The 21,464-nt window shown below is 45.1% G+C and overlaps 1 protein-coding gene across 1 annotated transcript in view; it reads left to right on the top strand.

Moving 5' to 3' along the window:
- Positions 1-21,464, top strand: part of TOMM70 (translocase of outer mitochondrial membrane 70) — a 766,277-nt gene that overhangs the window by 479,206 nt on the left and 265,607 nt on the right. The window contains exon 6 of the mRNA XM_044071328.1: positions 9,459-9,666. Within this exon, the coding sequence (XP_043927263.1) occupies positions 9,459-9,666 (208 nt within the window). The remainder of the gene's footprint in view (positions 1-9,458; positions 9,667-21,464) is intronic.

The following is a 21,464-nucleotide window of genomic DNA, read 5'->3' as shown; positions in this document are numbered from 1 at the left end:
AAAAGCATAAGGTAGAGGAGCTGCCTTTCCTCTACATTGTTAAGCGCATGTGATGTATGTGCACATCTTGGAATGGGCTGGTGCCCCATCCAAGATTAGTTCTTTGCCTTTATGAACATGAGGTTCAGAATAGACTGCTGCTGTTCTGTTGATCTGAACACAGTGAATTGATTGTCAGATAGACTAGAGTTAATCTTGTGAACCGGGGTTTTTTTTTTTTTTTTTTTTTGGAGGGGGGGGGGGTATCCACAACACCTTAGTTTCTGGTTTTGGCAAGATCATTCTGTCTTCTGTGAAACTGTTAATCGTGTTTCACTGTTGCAGTCATTACTCTTGGGTTATCCTCAGTCGGCCAGAATTCCCAAGTCTAGGTCCGGCGTCGGTTGCTGTCACCTCTTCCCTGACGTCAGTGCACCAGAGGTATAAAAGATGCAGCCGACGCCATTTTCTTCAGTCTTTCTTGCCGCGCTGTGCCTGAAGCAAAAGCAGTTCGCAAGTGCCGGTTGGCCGACTCCTGAGATTTTCAAATCCGAATTTCAGAACCGAAGTCTTCATTAAAGCTAAGTACCCCGTTGAGGAAACTTTTTTCTTGCTCCAGACCGATGTCAGAAAAAGTTAACAATTGTATTTCTTGTTGGAAGCAAATACCTCAAAAGAATTTTCACTGTTACTGTATTCCTTGCCTAGGCCCTGATTACAACTTTGCTAGTTGTCGGTTTTGTGCTAGCTAGATTTAACCAACGCACTATCAGGCGTCTGTTCGATTTTGCATTTCATTACTTTGGCCGAAGATTTAATTACATAATGCAGTCGGAACAGCCGGCATCTGGAGTTTACAAAAACGCAAGGACAAGAATAGGCATCCGAGGTCCAAAACCAACGACGAAGCCTCTACTAGGCCAGTCACCGGTTCTCAGTGAGGCGCTTTCGCAGCCCCTGGCACCCGCTACCTTAGAGCCACAGGCCACTAGCGACACCCACGTGGAGCCAACTGGGCCTCTGGATACTCAAGGTATTGGACACTCGGAAATCACTCCCTCCGATGGGTCCGGAGCAGATGAGCAGGCATCGGCTTCTGAGGGTGTCTTCAGACCTATGCAACTATATATTAAGCCATCTTCAGCTTCAAAGGCAAAGACTAAAGTAGCTCTAAAGGCAAAGAAACAAGTACAGCATTCTCCTACTCAGACTTCCATGTCTAAAAAAACAGATGCTCAAAATGGCCGAAGACCTAATTACTTTGATCAGGTCTTCCTCCTGATAAGAGGCCTAGGCAAGAGACAGAGTATGATTCGTCTGATCAGGTATCTATTTCCTCTGATTCCTCTTCTGAACAGGATTACTCCATGCTTCCCTATGAGGATTCTGATGCTGAAGATTCCATTCCTTCAGCCTCTCCTCCTGAGGATTATTCTTTTGGGGAAACACTGCATACTATGAGGGAGCATTTCCACTGGGAGAGCCAAGATTATTCTGAATCTAAGAAAAGGCTGAGAGACTTTCTGCTTCTTCCTCAGCACAGACCCCTTGCTATTCCACCTGTTCTAGACATTGTAGATGATGTATTTTCAGAGTCCGTCTGTCCCCTGACTCTTTACCCCCTGCACCTGCTAAGCCAGACAGATACTACAGGGTCCCGGATTCTCATAAATTCCCATATAAAAACCCCACTGCTGACCCAGAAACTATATCTCAGGGTCCCAAGGGGTTAAAGCTTCCACTGCAAAAAACCCTGTCCCCTCTGATAGAGATTCTAGGGCTCTAGACAGATGGGGGAAAAATGTTTACACATCTGCCACCCTGGCTGTTAGTGCTTTAAATTTGTTAGGGCTTTAAATTGTCAGTTTCATATGCTTAAATATCAGCAATATTTAATGTCACTACTTAAGCAGAAAATGTTGACAAATGAATGTTCAGAGAACAAGGAATTGCAGGATTTATTGCATGCAACTGAACAAGTGGGAAAGCATACTTTGCAATGTGGTTATGATTCACTGGAGGCCTCTTGCAGGGCCGCTGTTACAGGTTCTGTTATTAGAAGGCATGCTTGGTTAAAGGAACAGAATCTGCCTGATCATGTTAAAGCAAAATTATTAGATGCACCATTACAGCATGATACTTTGTTTGGTACTAAAGCAGAAGAGGTGTTGAAAAAATGGAGGATAAAGCAAAATCCATGCAGACAGTCAAGGATTTCTTACAGGTACAGCCACCCAAGTGTAGCAGGAACTGTACTTCTAAAAATTGGTCCTTTCCAGTCTCAGACAGACCACAAAGAGGCAGATACAGGCATCCCAGAGGCAGATCTCAGCCCCAAGGCTCATACAGGCCTAAACAATGGGGTGCTCCTACCTCCAAAAGTGGAGAAGACAAATTACAACCTTACAGGAAACAGTCCCAATGACTTTCCTCTACCAGTTCCAAGCAGTTTTCTTTTGACAGCCTCCTTGGGGGAAAACTAGCACTTTTTTCATCAAATTGGCAAATTGTTACCAAAGACAAATGGGTCCTGAACATAGTGTCCCAAGGCTACAGGTTCCATTTTCACACTCTACCAAGGTCAAAGGGCATGCCAGACCTGCCACACAATCAATGGGCAGAGGCACAAAAGCAAATTACAGCCCTCATGGACATGAGGGCCATTCAGCAAGTACCACAACAAGAGCAGGGGCAAGGATTTTACTCCAGACTTTTCCTAGTATCCAGGAAGGACAAAACCTGGAGACCAATTCTGGACCTGTCTATACTAAATACGTTTCTGGAAGTTCCAAAATTCAAGATGTTTACTCTACAGCAGCTATTTCCCATGCTGGGCAAGAGAGCTTGGCTCGTAACTTTGGACCTAAAAGAGGCATACCTGCATGTCCCATTCAGGCAATCTTGCAGAAGATACCTCAGATTTATAGCTGGCTGAATGCATTACCAGTTCTCTGCACTGCCCTTTGGCTTATCTACTGCGCCCAGGGTCTTCACAAAATGCCTGGCACCAGTAATTGCATTTTGCACACAAACAGGAATTCAAATATATCCCTACTTGGACGACTGCCTAATTCAAGCAGAGAACAAAGACACTCTTCTAAAGCATCTGGCGTTTGTAAAAAGATTACTAATTGACCTAGGGTACACAGTAAATGAAAATAAATCAAAACTAGTGCCCTCTCAAGAGATAATATTCCTGGGTGCAAGCTTAAATACAACTGCCCAGATGGCTTATCTCACGCCAGACAAGCAAAAACAACTGACTACTTGCTTCAAGAAATTGGCAACAAAAACCCACTTATCTGCAAGGAAAATCCTGCAGGCCTTGGGTTTCATGGCATCCTGCATTCTACTAATTCCATATGCCAGACTGCATATGAGGAAACTGCAATGGTATCTGAAAAGTGTTTGGACTCAGCATTGCCACAGCCTGGAGACAGTAATTGCACTCATTCCCTGCCTACAACAGGAGTTTTGATGGTGGGCAGAAGCCTGTCACCACAAGGGTCTGCCATTCAGTTTACCCACAGCCAGACAGACACTGACAACGGATGCATCAGATTATGCCTGGGGGGGCCATATGGCAGGAAAATGTATTCAGAGCACATGGCCTGCAAACCAGATGCATCTTCACATCAATCAAAAAGAGATGCTAGCTGTTGAAAATGCCCTGACAGCTTTCAAGGACCTGCTTCATCCAGGACAGTTACTGATAAAGACAGACAACACTACGGTCATGTGGTACATAAGCAAGCAGGGAGGTACACATTCCTACCCCCTCTGCAGACAATGGGACACTGCATTGGCTTTTCAAGTTCACCTGCAAGCACAATTCCTGCCAGGAAAAACAAATAACTAAGCAGAAACCTCATGGATCCCCACGAATGGAAACTGGATCCACAAGTCTTCAGCATGATAAGGAAATGAGGATGCCCAGACATAGATCTGTTTTCCTCCCCTCACAACTGTCAATTGCAGAGATTTTGCACAAGGATTTATCACAAGCAAGCATGGAAAGTTGATGCCCTATCATTCAGCTGGAAAAATCTAACAATATATGCTTTTCTCCAACTGCTTCTCCTTCCCAGAGTGCTCCTAAAGGTCAGACAAGAGAAGCCAAAAATGAATCTGATTGCACCAGACTGGCCACGCCAGCATTGGTACCCAATCCTAAAGAGCTTGTCAAGGTCCAGCATGGATATTGCCTCAAACTTCTCAATTGCTGACCCAACAAACAATCAGATCCTCCACAGCCAACTCAGGACCTTAAATCTGGCAACATGGCTGTTAATGTAGCCATTCAGAACACTCCTCTTTCAAAAGCTGTTATGGATGTTATCTTGGAGGCCCCATATCAGAAAATCTTATGCAGAAAAATGGAAGAGATTCTGTGCTTGGAACCAGGAATAAGGCATTGACACGTCTGTACCAAATATTCCTCAGATTTTACAATACCTAACTGAGATGCTGAACAAAGGCCTTACTTTCTCATTAATTAAGATTCATGCCTCTGCCATTCCAGCACATTATAATACAGAACCACCTATCTTTTCTCATCCTTTAATAAGGCAGTACCTCAGAGGGGCCAAAAACATTAGGCCGCCAAGGAGAGCACCCATTCTGGCCTGGGACCTCAATTATGTTTTGGAAAAACTCACACTGCCTCCTTTCGAGCCAGCATCAACAGCAGATATAAAATTGTTATCCTGGAAAACAGCTCTGCTCCTAGCAATAACCTCTGCAAGGTGAGTCTCGGAGTTACAAGCACTCATGGCTGTGGAACCTTTCATCATTTTTCATCCAGACAGGGTTTCTCTGAGGACAAACCCTTCATTTTATGCCTAAGGTGGTGTCCAGTGTGGCCCTCAACCAAACCATTCACTTGCCTACCTTTTACCCAAATCCACAGAACAAGGGTGAGAAAATTCTGCATTCTTTGGACAGACACAGACAGTTGCATTTCTACTTGGACAGAACTAAAGCTTTCAGAAAGACTGAGCAACTTTTAGTGTCATATACTGCAGGATCACAAGGGAAGGCTATCTCAAAACAGACTATTTCTAAATGGGTAGGCTATTGCGTCCGTTTCTGCTATTTTCAACATGGCAAATCAGTGCCTAAGGGCATTAGGCCTCATTCCACCAGAGCAGCAGCCACTTCAGCAGCCTTCCTCAGAGGAGTACCAACCAAAGATATCTTAGAGGCTGCAACTTGGAGTTCAGTGCACACCTTTACAAAGCACTACCACTTGCCTCTCTACTCTTAGTCCAGAGCAGGCTTCGCTGCTGCAGTTCTGCAGGACTTCATAGCCTCTCCTAATAGGTTCATAGGTAGATACTAGGCTATCTGCCCTAGGGCATTTATAAGCCTAGCCAGAGTGTATTTGGCTTCCGCCTCCTTATTAGATTAGCCTACTGTGCCTCTGTAAAGTAGGTCACAGAAGGTACCCTTTTAAGATTAGTTTACTATGCCTCTGTCTAGCAGGGACACAGGAGTGATCCCAAGGGTGAATTTGCGATTTCCCATCCACGCGTCCAGATTTCACTTGAAGAGGGTCACGAGGGGCTATGTCTAACATGAATATGGATTCTATTCCAGGGTGAGGGGAGCCTCTGGGAAATGAATCTGTCCCTCCAGCATGTCCTATTTATTTTTGTGCTGAGGTTTAGGTCCCTGGAGCATGTAGCTCTAAGGGACTCGTTTTTTTGAGGTGGAGCATGTCCATTAATTCTGGGTTTGACATGGCTTTGTACGTCAGGCATAGATCGCCTCTGAGTAGGTGGTAAGCAACTGAGTAGAGCTGGAGTTTCTTTAGTCGAGCTGCATAGGACATCTGTTTGTAGCCCATGATCCTCTTGGTGAGGTACTTTTGGAGTCTCTCCAGTTGCTGCAGGTGTCTGGTAAGATACATCCCAAAAGGGGCATTGCATTCAATTGTGGGCCTGATGAGTGACGAGCAGAGGGGCACAATGACCTCTCTTGATCTAGATGCGAACCCTTTCGTGATGAAGTGGGCTATATAGAAGGTCTTTCTAACCACTTTGGCAACGTGATTATCAAAGGAGAGATTACTATCTGCGTTGGTCCCCAAATCTCTAATTACTTCTTCCGTACTTAATGGATTACCACCTATGTGGTAATTTGTGGGCACCTTGTTTTTCCCAAAGGGGATGACTATGCACTTTTTAGCATTTAGCTTGAGGCCGTGGCTCTGGCAGCAAGCATCCGTCTCTGTGAGACCCTTTTGGAGGATGCTTGTGTCAGCTGGAGATTCGATTATGGCCCCCAGTTTGCAGTCATCTGCGAACTTTGTCAGCCATAACCCCCCGTGTTAGCCTGAACCTCAGTGAAGTATGTACCGAACAAGAGAGGTCCCAGAACCGAGCCCTGTGGGACGCCACTTGAAACTGGTTTGGATTCGGACATGGCACCTGCGATTCTGACCATGTGGGTTCTATCTCTGAGCCAGTTTGCAACCCATCTTGTGATATAGGGGTTGATATTTAAGCTGGTAAGCATATTTATGATGCCCGAGTGGGGTATTGTGTCGAAGGCTTTTGCGAGGTCCGGGTAGGCTGTGTGGACTACCTTGCCCTCATCTATGGCTTTGGTAACTGTTTCAAAGAAATCAACTAGGTTTAAGAGGCAAGATTTGCCCTTAACAAAGCCGAATTGGGTAGGGTCCAGTGTCTGGAGGCTCCCAATGGCTTTGTTTATGAGTTCCATGATAATACGCTCCATAGCTTTACAGACCAGACTAGTCAGGCTTATGGGGCGATAGTTTCCGGGGTCCGTTGTGGCACCACCTTTGTGGAGTGGGACCACTGTAGCTGTACGCCATTCTTTGGGTATATATCCTGTAGTAAGGCTAAGTTTGAACAGTGGCTTAATGTGAGGGTTCAGTTCTTGGAGCTCATGTAAGACACCGCCTGGGACACCGTCCGGTCCCATAGATGCTGTGTTTTTTGCTTTGGAGAGGGCAGCTTTCACCTGTGCATCTGTGATGACAGGGAGGTTACATTTAGTTTGGATAGGCATTTGCTCCTTTGGGGGGGAAAGGGGGGAGAAGTTTGCGCTGAATTTGTCTGCCAGGATGTTGGCTGTGTCTGTAGGTTCGGTTATGCAACAATTCAGAGCATATCTGGGAGTTTCCGCCCATGTTCCTGACATAACTAAAGAAGGCCTTGTGATTATCTTTAGTGTCTAGGGCAATTTTTCTTTCGAAACTGGCCTTTGATGATTTTATGAGGGATCGAAGTTTCTTGCTAATACTAATTAGAGATGCCTTCCCTTTTTGGGATTTTGCTCTGTCATGTAGTAGCTTCCTCCTGTTGTATAGCTTATTTCTGGCCGGGGTCCACCAGACCGGTCTCCTGTTTTTGGAGAAGTGAGTCTTGGTTTTATTTGGGGTAGCACGGTCCATGCATTCCTGCAGGTGCTCATAGAATGCATTTGTAAAGGATTCTGCGGATTGGGCTGTATTATCCTCTGGCCCAGGGGCTTTGAAGGATTCCACCTCAGTCTTGAAGTGCAAAGTTGGCTTTTGAGAAATTCTTTACAGTGATTTCTTTGGCTGGGGGTGGGGACGGGATATGGATGTCCAGGGAAATTTGGTTATGGTCTGATCTTACCAATGAGAGGTTTACCTCTGGTGTGGAACATAGAGTCCCCATGTTGGTGTTGACCAGGTCCAATATGTTGTTCCCTCTTGTGGGAGTGGTGACCAGTTGTTCCATTGCGTTAGAGTTTATAAATTCAAGGAACTGTTGGGCGAGGGTGTTTGGGCTTGAGTAGTTTTCCCAGTCAATGTTTGGGTAGCTGAAGTCACCCAATAACATGGTGTTTGGAGAGACCTTCATGTTCTCCAGTGTTCTCAGGAATGCCACGTGGGGTTCCTGTAATAGGGAGGGTGTTCTGTAGCAGGCTACAAACTGAAAGGCAGTTATGCCCGCTGTTAGTTGCACATGGATGGTTTCTGATGCTTCGTGCAGTGCCACTAACCTGGAGGTGTAGGTATCTTTGATGAATATAGATACTTCCCCTCCTTGTGCTTCAGTCCGAGTTTTGGGGCCGAAACTCCTATTTAGCCCAGCCACCCATCCTCAGCTTTGGGATTCTACCCAAGAGTAATGACTGCAACAGTGAAACACGATGAACATAGTACAGTTGTGTACCTACCATAAATGTAGATGTCCAAGTGTATTCACTGTTGCAGTCCAGGTTACCCACCCACCATCCCCCTTCTCTTTGCTGGGACTTATCTGCACTTCTCTATCCTATACAACCTTTTTGGTGTATTTGCTTGTAGATGAAGGAAATGTTATTTTTATGCATGCATTTCTTATTGGTATACTTTTCAGCCTACCTATTTGGGGCACCTGACATCTGGGGCAAGAAAAACTGAAGAAAATGGCGTCGGCTGCATCTTTTATACCCCTGGTGCACTGACGTCAGGGAAGAGGCGACAGCAACCGACGCTGGACCTAGACTTTGGAATTCTGGCCGACTGAGGGTAGCCTGCCAGCAGCATAACCCAAGAGTAATGACTGCAACAGTGAATACACTCTAACATCTACGTTTATGGTACGTACACAACTGTACTTTACATATCCCAAACCATTACTTACTGTTGCTCTGCTTGTATTACTTTTGCATTTTGTCTTGGCAATAGTTCACAAGACTGACATTTCAAGGAAATGTGGGCCTGACATCTCATCTTGAAACTCAGTTTTGGCAGGCTTTGTATAGCTGAGATTGTTACAGAACTGGAAATGGGGATCCCTAAGTGGAAGCCTTCATCTAAAGCCCTTTGTGCACATTTTTCCTCCTTGCAACAGTGTGTGTGTTTGTGTGCAGTATTACATTCACTATGCTTTCTTCCTTCCACATTGTCTAATACACCAATACAAACCTGAATTTTATAAATGTTGTAGATGTTGCAAGAAGGGTTTTCAGAAAATGTCATTAGACTTCATGAAAACTTTGTGTGTATGTATACACATATATGTGTATGAGCACACCATATCCACACACACCTACATGCATTATATGGTATGTGTTTATGTATGTATATGCACAAACACATTTGTTTTAGGATTTTGTAATGCATACATTTTTTTTAAATAGCTGAAGTTCCCCACCATCACAATTTGCATAACATTCAAGGTATTTTATTTTATAGATTGAATTCTTGCATAAGTTATGTATATTGAGAATAGCTAGTATTTACATTTCTTTGTATGAAGGATAAGGTAGAAGTGTATTGCTTTTTGTCTCTTGTACTGATTTTGTCTTAAAGCAGGTGTCTTGTAATGTCAAAGTAACACTTGAAGTATCATAGCCAATAGGTAATTGTACTTAACCTTGACAGGTCTAATTTTGTATTTAAATTGTTGGATAAAATGATTGCTGTGAGGTGTGTGACTAATGCTGTATAACCAGTGTGGCTCCAGTAACAATCATACCTTGTTTATCTTCAGCTCTGGGTACTTAAAGGCTAAGCAGTACATGGAAGAAGAGAACTATGATAAAATTATCAGTGAGTGCACGAAGGAGATAGAAGCAAATGGAAAATATATAGCAGAAGCCTTGTTACTGCGAGCTACCTTCTACTTACTAATTGGCAATGCTGCAGCAGCTAATCCAGACCTCGATAGGATTATCAGCATGGAAGATGCAAATGTCAAGGTAGGAGGCTGTGGCCTTTCAAAGTTTGCTAGTAAGTAGGTGTTATGTCATTGTCTTTTTACGCTGTAGCTGGGTTGTGCTTAATGGATGGGTCTGCCCTGCTTAATATGGTCTACTTATTTTGGAAGATGGCATACTTTGGATCTGCCATTTGGACATCGGTTGAGTTTTCATTAAAAGACCACTATGTGCTAAAGATGAAAAAACATATAATGCGAAGTTCAGTCTCGCCGTTCATTCATCACTGATGGGTTCGGAGCCAATCCTCGGCTCCGACACGATCGACTAGCAAGCTCAAAGTTCTCCAGTAGCTCGAGACCCCACCCCTTATCCCACAATGCACTGCTGGAATTACCCCAGATCTAGTTTGCCGCGGCACAGATCTCTTGGTCTCCAGCTTGGGTCGAGACTTTATTGGGAGTTTTTCAACTTTCAGCAAGTTATATTTTTTCATTTTTATATATCCTTGTTCTGTTCGTAGTAGCAGATATACTAGCTAGTAGATAGTAGTTTTTCTGTGTGTACACCCCTTCCCTCAGTATTATCTATCTTGCCTTCGGCCTTTTGGCCTTAGGATTAGTGATTAGTCAGTGATCCCTTTTGGGACTATTGTTTTGGATCTCTTATTACTGTTTGTAATTATTTAGTTGTCAGTGCCTCTCTTGGGCTGTGTGTGTGTTTGTGTGAGTTACTTAGTTCAAAACAGCTCATAGTTAAACAGTGTGCTTGAGTTGTGTGTAATGTCTGAAGAAAAAGGCAAACATCCAAAGTCTGGGTTTAAAAAATGCCCAGACTGCGGACAGAAAATGTCAGTCACAGATGCCCATGTGCAGTGTGTTTACTGCTTGGGTGAGGTACATCTGCAAGAGTCTTGCAGTATATGTCATTCCTTTTCCACAAGAGTGTTAGCTGAAAGGAAGAGGAAATTGATTGATACGGGTATCATTAAACACCCCCCTTTTCTAAGGCATTGTCTGACCAGGATGGAACCAGTAAATCATCTAAATCTTCTAAGTCTTCCACTGATTCTAGATCCAAAAAAGGAAAGAGGTCAGAGAGTGTGGTGACTTTGGCTCCACTGCCTTCGGAGCCGGCAGTCTGCTCTTTTCGGGACACGGCTTTGGAACCGGTTGCCAAAAAACCTCCATCCAAATTGCTCCAGTCTGCTCCATCTGTCCACTCTTCCAGGTCCTGTCAGCCTATCTGATCTGGATATGGACCGGCTGCTTCAGAAACTCTTAAAGGCACCAGGCCTAGTTAATTTGCTGTCGGCTCAGACACAACCGTCAGAGCCGAAGACCACTACCTTTGAATTGTCTGCTCCTCTTCTGAGCCATACCGGACCTTCGGAGCCAGAGGAGGCCGACCTGATGATTGTGGATCCCTTGGAGCCGACACCTGCTCTAGTGTCGTCGGCTCCATCTGTTTGGACATTCTCTGTGCCGACCGGGGACTCTAGGAGCCGACACTCTCGGATCGGGTCCAGGGAGGATAGCTGAACCGACTTGTCGGTGCCAACTCTTCCACTCTGGGCCTCGGCTCGGGTGAGCTTGGCTCCTACCTCGGGCTCGGAGCTCACGGCTTCGGTGTGGGAGGAGATCGCGGCTCCATCGGAACCATCGACTCCTCCTCATCGGAGCCGAGGTGCATTCAATGCCATGAGGCGAGTGTTGTCTCCCAAGACTTCCTCATCTGGAGGTCTGGCCTCTTCTTCCCCTAAAGTACCTGTGTCTGTTTCCCCTGGTCATCCCAAGCGTAGAGACCCAGAGCCTCAGGTAGCCCCACAGGGCACTCCCTGCTCTTCTGAGACCTCTCCAGAAGTTCTCCCTGAAGAGTTTCCCAGGAAAACATTATGCAAGAGGAGGCATTTGGACTCCCCTCAGGAGTCTTATCACATCAGACACCGACCTGGATGAATTGGAAGGGTCCCCCAGATCCCCCTCTGAGGACGTCTCCTTTGCGGAGATTCTTGAAATTCTTAGGCAGAGGGGTGATTGGCAGTCCAAGAGCGCTACTGATGACGAGTCGGTTCTCCTGAAGGCATTTGGGTCTCAACCTTCCCACCTCTTGGGTATCCCCGCCCTACGATGAGCGTATGGATCTGGTCTTTCGTAGGGCGTGGGAGTCTCCAGAATCTATGGAACCTGTTCCTAGGAGGCCTAGTAAGTTTATTTCAGCCCCTGTGGATAAGTCCTTTTTGACCAAGGGGGAGTCCCTGTTGATGCCATGGTGGTGGTGGCAGCAGCCACCAAAAAGGAAATGTCTGAGACTTCCTCATCTATCCATCCTCCTAACAGAGAATCTAGGATCATGGATAGATATGGGAAATGCATGTTCAGTTCAGCGACTTTCTCACTCAGATCACTGAACTACTTGACACATTTTACCAGACTTCAGAGAGATCTCTTTATGGAGTTGGGAGATACTCTTCAGGGTGCTGTAGCTTCGAGTGTATCCGATAAGATTGCCACTCAGCACTCTACCCTCAATTTGATAGTCAACTCAGTCATGCGCCTCGTATCATATGCAGCTGATGGTTCGAGTAGAGTCTGTAGGTACAGGAATCACTGTCCATAGGCATGCCTGGATGCGACTCTGTTCCTTAGCGGAACCCTTCATGTCTTCTTTTACTAATACCCCATTTGACGACTCATCTTTGTTTGGGCCAAAGATGAAGGAAACTTTGACCAGGTGTGAGCAAGAAGGAAAGACTTTGTCTGCTGTCGGAGATTGTTTTTCCACCCCCACTCGACCCTTTCCCAGAGGTCAGAGGGGAGGAAAGATGTAGTTCCGGAAAGCCCAAGGAGCCTTTCAAGACACACGTGGAGAGCCCCCCTCCAGAGGCAGAGAAGGGGGTTTCATTGGAAGAAGACGCCTCCCTCGCAGCAGAGGGGGTCTGCAACACCAGGGTGACAGAGATCACTTCTCTGGCCAATCCTACCAGCGCTTCTGAAGAGAGGCCCGGCTGTCCTACTCTGGAGGCAGTCGGGGGTCGCTTATCATTGTACCCCAAAGCCTGGCTAAATATAAGAAATGTAAAATAATGCTGTATAAGAACCAAAAGAAACAAGCAACAGTTGAGCAAAAGTCACCTTTATCAAACAACAAAGCTTATTGAGAAAGGGTTTTATACCTGAAAGCTTTGTTGTTTGATAAAGGTGACTTTTGCTCAACTGTTGCTTGTTTCTTTAAATATAAGAAATGACAGTTTGGAACAAAGTATCATTTCCTGAGGGTATTTCATACCATTCTCCACCCAGCCTCTTCCCGTCAAAAAAATCCCGGACGTTCCACCCAGTCACATGGGACAAGCAGCAATAGAGGTATGCTGGAAAAGAGAGTCATCCAGCCAGTCCCAGCAGACCAGACAGGATTCGGAACTTACTCAAGGTTCTTTTTGGTTCCAAAGAAAACAGGGGACTAGAGACCCATTTTGGATCTCAGCAGACTCAACCAATTTGTGAGAAAAGAGAAGTTCCGAATGGTCACGCTACAGTCCATACTTCCGCTCTTGAGGAAGGACATTTGGATGTGCTCGAGCGATCTCAAGGATGCGTTCTACCACATAAAGATGGCCAGACCATCCAGAGATCACCTGCGTTTCCGGCTGGGAGCCAATCATTATCAATTCCGAGCTCTGCCCTTTGGTCTCACTACAGCCCCCAGAGTGTTCACCAAGTGCATGGCAGTAGTCACTGCTCACCTGAGGCGTCTAGGATTCCAGGTGTTTCCGTATCTAGACAATTGGCTCCTTACCTCCACCACCAGTCATCAACTTCTTCAAGTGAGAGAGGCTACTGTGACACTCTGCGATCAGCTAGGCATTACAGTCAACTTTCGAAAAGTCTGCCTTGTTGCTATCGCAGCATATCGTTTTTATAGGGACAGAACTAGACACGTCAATCATCGCCTTCTGTCAGAAAGAATCTCTGTTCTTCGCCAACACATCATATCCCTAATATCAACGAACAGAGCACCAGCAGCAGACGTTCATAGGTAGGTACTAGGCTATTGGCCGTAGGGCCTATACAAGCCTAGCTAAAATGTACCCTGGCTTTCGCCACCCAAGAAAATTATTTTCCTGTGCCCCTGTCAAGCAGAACAACAGGAGTGATCCCCAGGGTGAATTTCCTGTTACCCATTCAATCATCAAGATTTTTTCTTGAAGAGTGCTAATGAGGAGCTCTGTTTGACATAGATAGGCAGTCTGTTCCAGAGTATGGGAAGTCTCTGGGACAGGAATCTATCCCTCCAGCATGTTCTGTTTACTGTGGTGACAAGGTTTAGGTCCCTAGAGCGTGTAGCACGGAGGGATTGGGATCTCTTAAGTGGAGCATGTCCAACAGCTCTGGGTTTGACATGGCTTTGTATGTTAGGCAGAGATCACCTCTGAGTAGGCGATATGTGACGGAGTAAAGCTGGAGTTTTTTAAGACGGTCTGCGTAAGGCATCTGTTTGAGGCCAGTAATCCTCATTGTGAGGTATTTTTGCGGCCTTTCCAGTTGTTGTAGATGTCTTGTGAGGTACATACCAAAAGGGGTGTTGTACTCTATAATGGGTCTAATGAGTGATGAGTAGAGGGGAACAATGACCTCTTTTTTTCTGGATGAGAAACATTTTGTGATGAGGTGTGCCATGTAGAAGGATTTCCTGACCACTTTGGCGATGTGATTATCAAAGGAGAGACTACTGTCCACCTGTGTCCCAAGGTCTCTTATTACACTTTCGGTGTTAAGTAGACTACCGCCTATGTGGTAGTCATGGGTACAGAATTTTTACCAAAGGGGATGACAATGCACTTTTTGGCATTGAGCTTGAGACTGTGTCTTTGACACCAGGCACCTGTCTCAGTGAGGCCCGTTTGTAGGATGTCCACATCATTAGGAGTTTCAATTATGGCTCCTAGTTTGCAGTCATCTGCGAATTTAGTTAGCCAAAGACCTTCTGTGTTAGCCTATACTTCAGAGAAGTAGATACCAAACAGGAGAGGACCCAGGACTGAACCCTGTGGTACACCACTTGTCACTGGTCTGAAGTCTGATTTAGAGTCTGCTACTTTCACAGTGTGGGTTCTTTCAGTAAGCCAGTTGGCAACCCATCTTGTGACATAGGGATTTATACCTAGTTTAGTGAGTTTATCTATAATTCCAGAGTGGGGGATGGTGTCGAACGCCTTGGTGAAATCTAGATAGGCTGTGTGAACCACCTTACCCTCATCTGTGGCTTTGGTGACTACTTCAAAGAAGTCTATCAGGTTTAGGAGACATGATCTGCCTTTTACAAACCCAAACTGTGTGGGGTCCAGGGTTTGGAGATCTCCAATGTCTTTGTTCGAGTTCCATGATGATACGTTCCATGGCCTTGCAGACGAGGCTCCTCAGGCTAATGGGGCGGTAGTTCCCGGGGTCTGTTGTGGCCCCCCCTTTGTGAAGTGGGATAACTGTCGTGGTGCGCCATTCAATGGGTACAAAGCCTGAGGTGAGGCTATGCTTGAACATGGTACTTAGGTGGGGTGCCAGTTCATTCTGTAGTTCATGTAGAAGGCAGCCTGGGATGTTGTCAGGTCTCATGGATGCTGTGTTCTTGGCTTTGGAGAGTGAAGTTTTTACCTGTGCAGCCATGATTACAGGAACTTTGCATTCTTCTGGTATAAAGATGGGCCCTTTAGGGGGTGAGAGAGGGTAAAGTTAGCACTGAACCTATCTGCCAGGATGTTGACAATATCAGTTGGTTCTGTATATTTAGTGTCATTGCGCTGTAACTCAGAGCAGATCTGAGTGTTGCTATTGAGATTTTTGGCACAGCTATAGAATGCTTTGTGGTTGTCTTTAGAATCAGTGGCAATTTTGTTTTCATAACTAGCTTTGGAGGATTTTATGAGGGATCTCAGCTTCTTACTGAGGCTGACCAGGGTGTTCCTCCAATCGTGGGATTTTACTCTTTTTTTGCAACAGTTTCTTTCTTCTGTTGTAGAGTTTGACAGAAGACCACCAGACTGGCTTCCTTTTTTTTGGAGGATAGCATCTTGGTTCTGTTAGGGATAGCACGATCCATGCACTCGTGTAAGTGCTTATAAAGTGCATTTGTGTAGGATTCAGCAGTCGTACCTCTATTGTCCATCTGCACGGGTGTCATGAAGTTTGCCACTTCTGTCTTAAGAAGCGTGAAGTTGGCTTTGGAGAAATTTTTTACGGTTGTTTTCCTAATGGGAGGTGGGAGCAGGATGTGGATGTCTAGGGTGATTAGCTTGTGGTCGGATCTGACCAATGAGGAGCTGACCTCTGGTGTGGAACACCAGTCACCCATGTTGGTGATGACCAGGTCTAGGATATTGCTGCCTCTGGTGGGGGTGTGGATAAGTTGACCTAAAGCGTTGGAACTGATGATTTCCAGAAAACGTTGAGCAAAAGAGTTGGTACATGAGTAGTTTTCCCAGTTAATGGTAGGGTAGTTGAAATCACCCATTATTAGAGTGTTGGGTTATACCTTAATATTTTCCATTGTATCAAGAAAAGAGGAGTGGGAATCCTGGGGCATGGTGGGGGGTTTGTAGCAAGCTGCAATCTGGATTGTGGTTTTGCCCAGAGTTAGTTGAACTTGGATAATCTCGGATGCATTATGCTGAGCAACTAGCTTGGAGGTGTGGATATCCTTAATGAATACGACACGCCTCCACCTTTAGTGTTTCGGTCTGGGTTTGGTGGCCGAAAGGTGTGGTATGAATTATAGCCTGGTAATGCAGGGGTGCTCTCTGGAGCTTTGAACCAGGTCTCTGTCACTGCACAGATGTCAGTGTTCTCCATTTTAAGGAGTGCCTCGAGTGAGTGCATTTTGAGATTTAGACTTCTAGCATTGAGTAGCATTACCCTCAGATTTTGCTTGCTTGTACCTGTTATGGTGGCGAATTTGTCATTTGAACCTTGCCTAAAAAAGGCACCATAGGGATGGCAAGAGCCTTTGCCAGTATCCGGAATCCCAAGGGTGACAGGTGCAGGCCATCTCTGGAAAAGCAGTGTGGTTTGTCGATCATGTCATCCCAGGCAGACAGACACTGGATTCCCTTAGAATGACACCAGAAGCTTAGCCAGTTGTTAGTCAGTCATTTTGTCCTTGTACTGTGGTGTCATTCTGGGTGATGGCAGGATGCTACTCAGGGCTAGGGTCATACCGGCCTGGGCTACAAGATCAGAGAGCTCCTCCATATCTCTTTTCATGTAGTCCAGGGAGGTACGTCTCAGGTCATTCACACCAACATGGACAATGACAGAGTCATATTTGTAGTTGTTAAAAGTTCTAGGATCGATGGCGGCAGCTATTCTAGCAATCCCGTTAGCAAGGATGCATATGAGAATCCTTCAATGGCTTCTATTCACGCAATGGTCTTACAAGAACTTCCAATGAGTCACATGATCTTGATAAATTCTTGCAAGAAGGATCTTCAGTGATGGTTGACGTCTCTTCATATCACAATAGGACGTCCTTTCATGCTTACCCCTCCAGTTACCACTGTGACCACGGACGCTTCCCTGATAGGGTGGGGGCTTTTTCAGGGAAAAACTGCCCAAGGCACATGGACAGATCAAGAATCACATCTGCATATGAATGTCCTGGAGATGAGAGCAGTACTTCTAGCATTGCAATACTTTTCAGGACTCTCTTCCTCTAGGGACAATTGCAATACAGTCAGAAAACATGTCAGTGGTCTGGTATCTGAACAAACAAGGCGGGACCAAGTCTTATCCCCTTTGCCGAGAAGCCCTCAAGAGTATGGCAGTGGGCACTGTCATCCCAGTTCTTTCTGTTGGCAGCGCACATCTCGGGCAAATCCAGTGTCATAGCGGACAGACTGAGCAGAGCAATCTTATTGCCCCACAAATGGTCCCTCAAACGAGATTGCGGACAGGATCTTCCGCAAATGGAGCCAGCCTTCCTGTGACCTGTTCGCCAGTCACATCAACAACAAATGCAGAAGCTATTTTGCCCTGATTCCCACGCCAGTTCACTCCCCAAGGGATGCTCTTGTCCACGATTGGCTCCCGGGTCTCCTCTATGCATTTCCACCAATTCCCCTGATATCCAAATTCTTACAGAAAGCAAAGTCGCTGGGACGGACAGTCATCCTTATAGCCCCTCATTAGCTTCGACAGATTTGGTTTCCATTTCTTTACCATCATAATCTGGAAGATCCATGCATCCTGGACCCAGTTCCGGACTTGTTGACACATCCGTCAGGAGATCTTCACCCATCATTGCAGACACTGAAGCTAACCACTTGCCTGGTCCAATTCCCTGCATAGCTAGGCTCTATAATCTTTCCCTTGACACTACTCAGATTTTGTTGGCTTCCCATAAACCTTCCACCAGAAAATTGTATCGTAGTAAGTGGAAGAGATTTTCCATTTAGGCTTCTTCCCACAACATTGACCCTTATCAAGCACCATCGTCTTCTGTCTTACAATTCTTAACAGAAATCTTCAACAAAGGAGCAGCGGCGGCTACGGTGCGAGTACAACTAGCTGCTATATCTAATTTCCATCTAGGAATTGATGGTTTGAATATTATGGTTCACCAATTGTCTAAGGCTTTTCTAAAAGGTTCCTTTCACATAAGGGCTTCAGTGAAGACACCTTATTCCCCCTGGAATTTGAAATTTATGTGATCTCGTATCATTCTTCCTCCTTTTGAGCCTGCATCATCTTGTGAACTAAAATTCTTGTTGTGGAAAACTATCTTCTTAGTAGCCATCACTTCAGCCTGTAGAGTGTCAGAGCTCCAAGCCCTTTCCATCATTACCCCTTACAATGGTCTTCTATACTGACAGAGCATCTCTCAGGACAAATCCATCCTTTCTGCCCAAAGAATGTTCTGAGGTTAACATTAATCAAGTCATTGTGTTGCCCGTTTTCTTCCCTAATCATACCAACAAATTGGAATATATGTTGTTCATAGACAACTTAGATTTTATTTGGATAGAACAAAAGACATTAGGAAATCAGATCTTTCATCTTCATGTCTTTTTCTGAGACCAAGAAAGGTAAACCAGTTGCTAAAACAACCCTGTCTAAGTGGCTGTCTGATTGTATCACCTATACATATGCTTGTCATAATATGCCCTTGTCTTGTAAGGTAAAGGCTCATTCAACCAGAGCAGTTTCTACATCATCAGCTTTCAAGCTAAATTGCCTTTGGATAACATCTGTGCAGCACCCACATGGTCTAAACCTCACACTTTTATAACTCATTACAAAGTGGATAAGGCCTCCAGGGACAGGGTTTCATTTGGTTCTATGGTTCTGAAGAGTGTACTTCCATGAGCCACCCAAACTCAGGGTGCTAAGGACGCTACCCATCAGTGATGAGTGAACGGCGAGATTGAACAACTTTACATAAAGAAGTTATGTACTCACCATAACGTTCCATGTGAGTTTTTCCATCTCGCCTTCATTCTCATATCCCTTCCTTCTTCCCCCTCCTGGCTGACAGTTGACCTGGAGGCTGTCTTCATCCTGGTTTTTCAATGTGTATTCATTCCTAGGCAGAATAATTATTGTACTATTATATGGTACGCAGCAAACAAGATCTGAGGTAATTCCAGCAGTGCATTGTGGGATAAGGGTGGGGTCTCGAGCTACTGGAGAACTTTGAGATTGCTAGTCGGCCGTGTCGGAGCAGAGGATCGGCTCCGAACCCATCAGTGATGAATGAAGGTGAGATGGAACAACTCACATGGAACATTATGGTGAGTACATAACTTCTTTTTTTTCAACCTTACATGAATTACTACACTTCCCAAAGTTGCCTGCAGTAAAATAAGCACTCATTCTATTTTTTTTAATCCGTAAACGCCCTCATGGGTACAGACATCCTGATGAGATTTTTTTCCCTTTGTAAAGCTGTCTGTCTTGTAATGCACTATGAGAGCACATATTGCAGTATTCATTTGGCGTACCAGATGTTGTCAGACTACACTTCATCCACTTAGAGTGAAAGACCTGAACAAAGCTGCCAAGTTTGAGTCTGCAGATCAGTAGTCATTCACTGGTCAAATTACTGTACAAATGTTTTTTCCTACAGATGTACTACACGTTCTCTGAAAGAAGCTTGCAAAAGTGTCAGCAAATTACTAAGATAAGACTTGATACGGACACTAATTTTGTAAGTTTCAGTTCCTGGCCAAGTTGCTCCTTCCATCTCCCCTCCTTCAATGAGCCAGCTTTGCCGGGTTCATCTAATTAGTTAACTGTACATAACAACAGACATCATGTAAATCACTTGACCTGGTGTTCTACTAAAAGTGCTTCCCCATATGGCTTTTTACTCTTAGCTTCTGAGTAGTACGGTCTCGGGAAGAAATGCTTGCATCAATCCAGAGTTTAGGCTAACCTATACATTTTTTAAAATATGCCCATTAAAATATACAAATTGAAATGCATTCTGGCTCACATGATTATTTATTTATTGACATTGTATTGTCTGGGAAAATCAGATTGGGTGGAAGTCGATTTTCATCAGCTACCTAGGTAGAAAAGCTCCAAAGTATTACAGAAGCATTTTAGAACAATAATTTTTCAATCTTCAAAAATAGCACAAAAACATTGACAGTTTTAATTATACCAGATTAGATATAATGTGAAAACATTGTTTAGGAGCAGATACAACTTGTATGACAGTGATTTAATGCTTAGAGCAATTTTAGCCAGTTTGTAGAGGAAATTAAAAGGTAAGTTAGTGCAATACATACAAGAACTGCAATATGAAGTAGTAGAAAAGCAGGGCTATTGCATATTTAGAAAGAGAGAGAGAGGGAGTCAAGGGAGAGAAATTGATAGAAGTAAAAAAAAGTGAGTGAAGAAGGGATTTGGTTGTGTATGGTATGAATAGATCATTTTTTCATATGCAGGAATATAGTTCATCCTGTGGTTCAGCATGAACAGACTGATTTTTGCTAAGAAGTCTTTCAGAATTGTCTCATTCAGAGCCTTACATAAATAACAATGAAATCTTTATCTGTGTCTTTGATGTCCTTCAAGGATGCATCTGCAGTCATCACATATGGGTTGTCCTGCCTCAGGCAGTCCTTCGGTTGGCCGGATTCCAAAGTCTGGGTCTGGCGCCGGCTGATGTCACCCTTTCCTCGACGTCAGAGCGCCTGGGGTATAAAAGTGTCAGCCAATGCCATCTTCCTCAGTCTTTCTTGCGGCATGGTGCCCGAAGCAGAAGCAGTTCGCAAGTGCCGGTCGGCCAGCTCCTGTAATTCAGCTACCGAAGACTTCAAAAGCTAAGTACCCCGTTGGGGACTCTTTCTTGCCTCAGCCGATGTCAGATAAAATTAATAATTGCTTAACTTGTGGGAAACAAATACCTCATAAGGATTTCCACTCTTACTGCCTCCCCTGCCTAGGCCCAGACCACGACGTCTCGGCCTGTTCAGCCTGTGCTTCCTTCAACCGACGCACTCTTAGACGTCGGGCGGAGTTTGCAGAGGAATTTTTGGGGGCTAGTTTTTCGTACAATATGCCGTCGGAGACTCCGACTTCACAGTTAACAAAGAAACGGAAGGACAAGGACCGGCACACGCGGGCCGCGGTTTCGGCTGAAACCACGGCCAGGCCTACCGCGAGTGTCTCTGTCTCGCTGAAACCGAGTCCTTGGTACTTCCGACCCCCGAAACCGCTCAACCGACAACCTCGGCCCCGGAGGCCCCTGCTGAGTCGGTTATTGAATTTCCTTCAGAAACTGGTGTCTTGGAAACTTCCGACACCATTCCTCTAGACAAAACTACACCAGCACGTGGTGCA

The sequence above is a fragment of the Protopterus annectens genome, chromosome 5.part0 (genome assembly GCF_019279795.1).
Source record: "Protopterus annectens isolate FY-2018-M chromosome 5.part0, PAN1.0, whole genome shotgun sequence".
Lineage (NCBI taxonomy): Eukaryota > Metazoa > Chordata > Ceratodontiformes > Protopteridae > Protopterus > Protopterus annectens.
The sequence above is the reverse complement of the archived record's forward strand: the minus strand, read 5'-3'. Positions and strand labels throughout refer to the sequence as shown.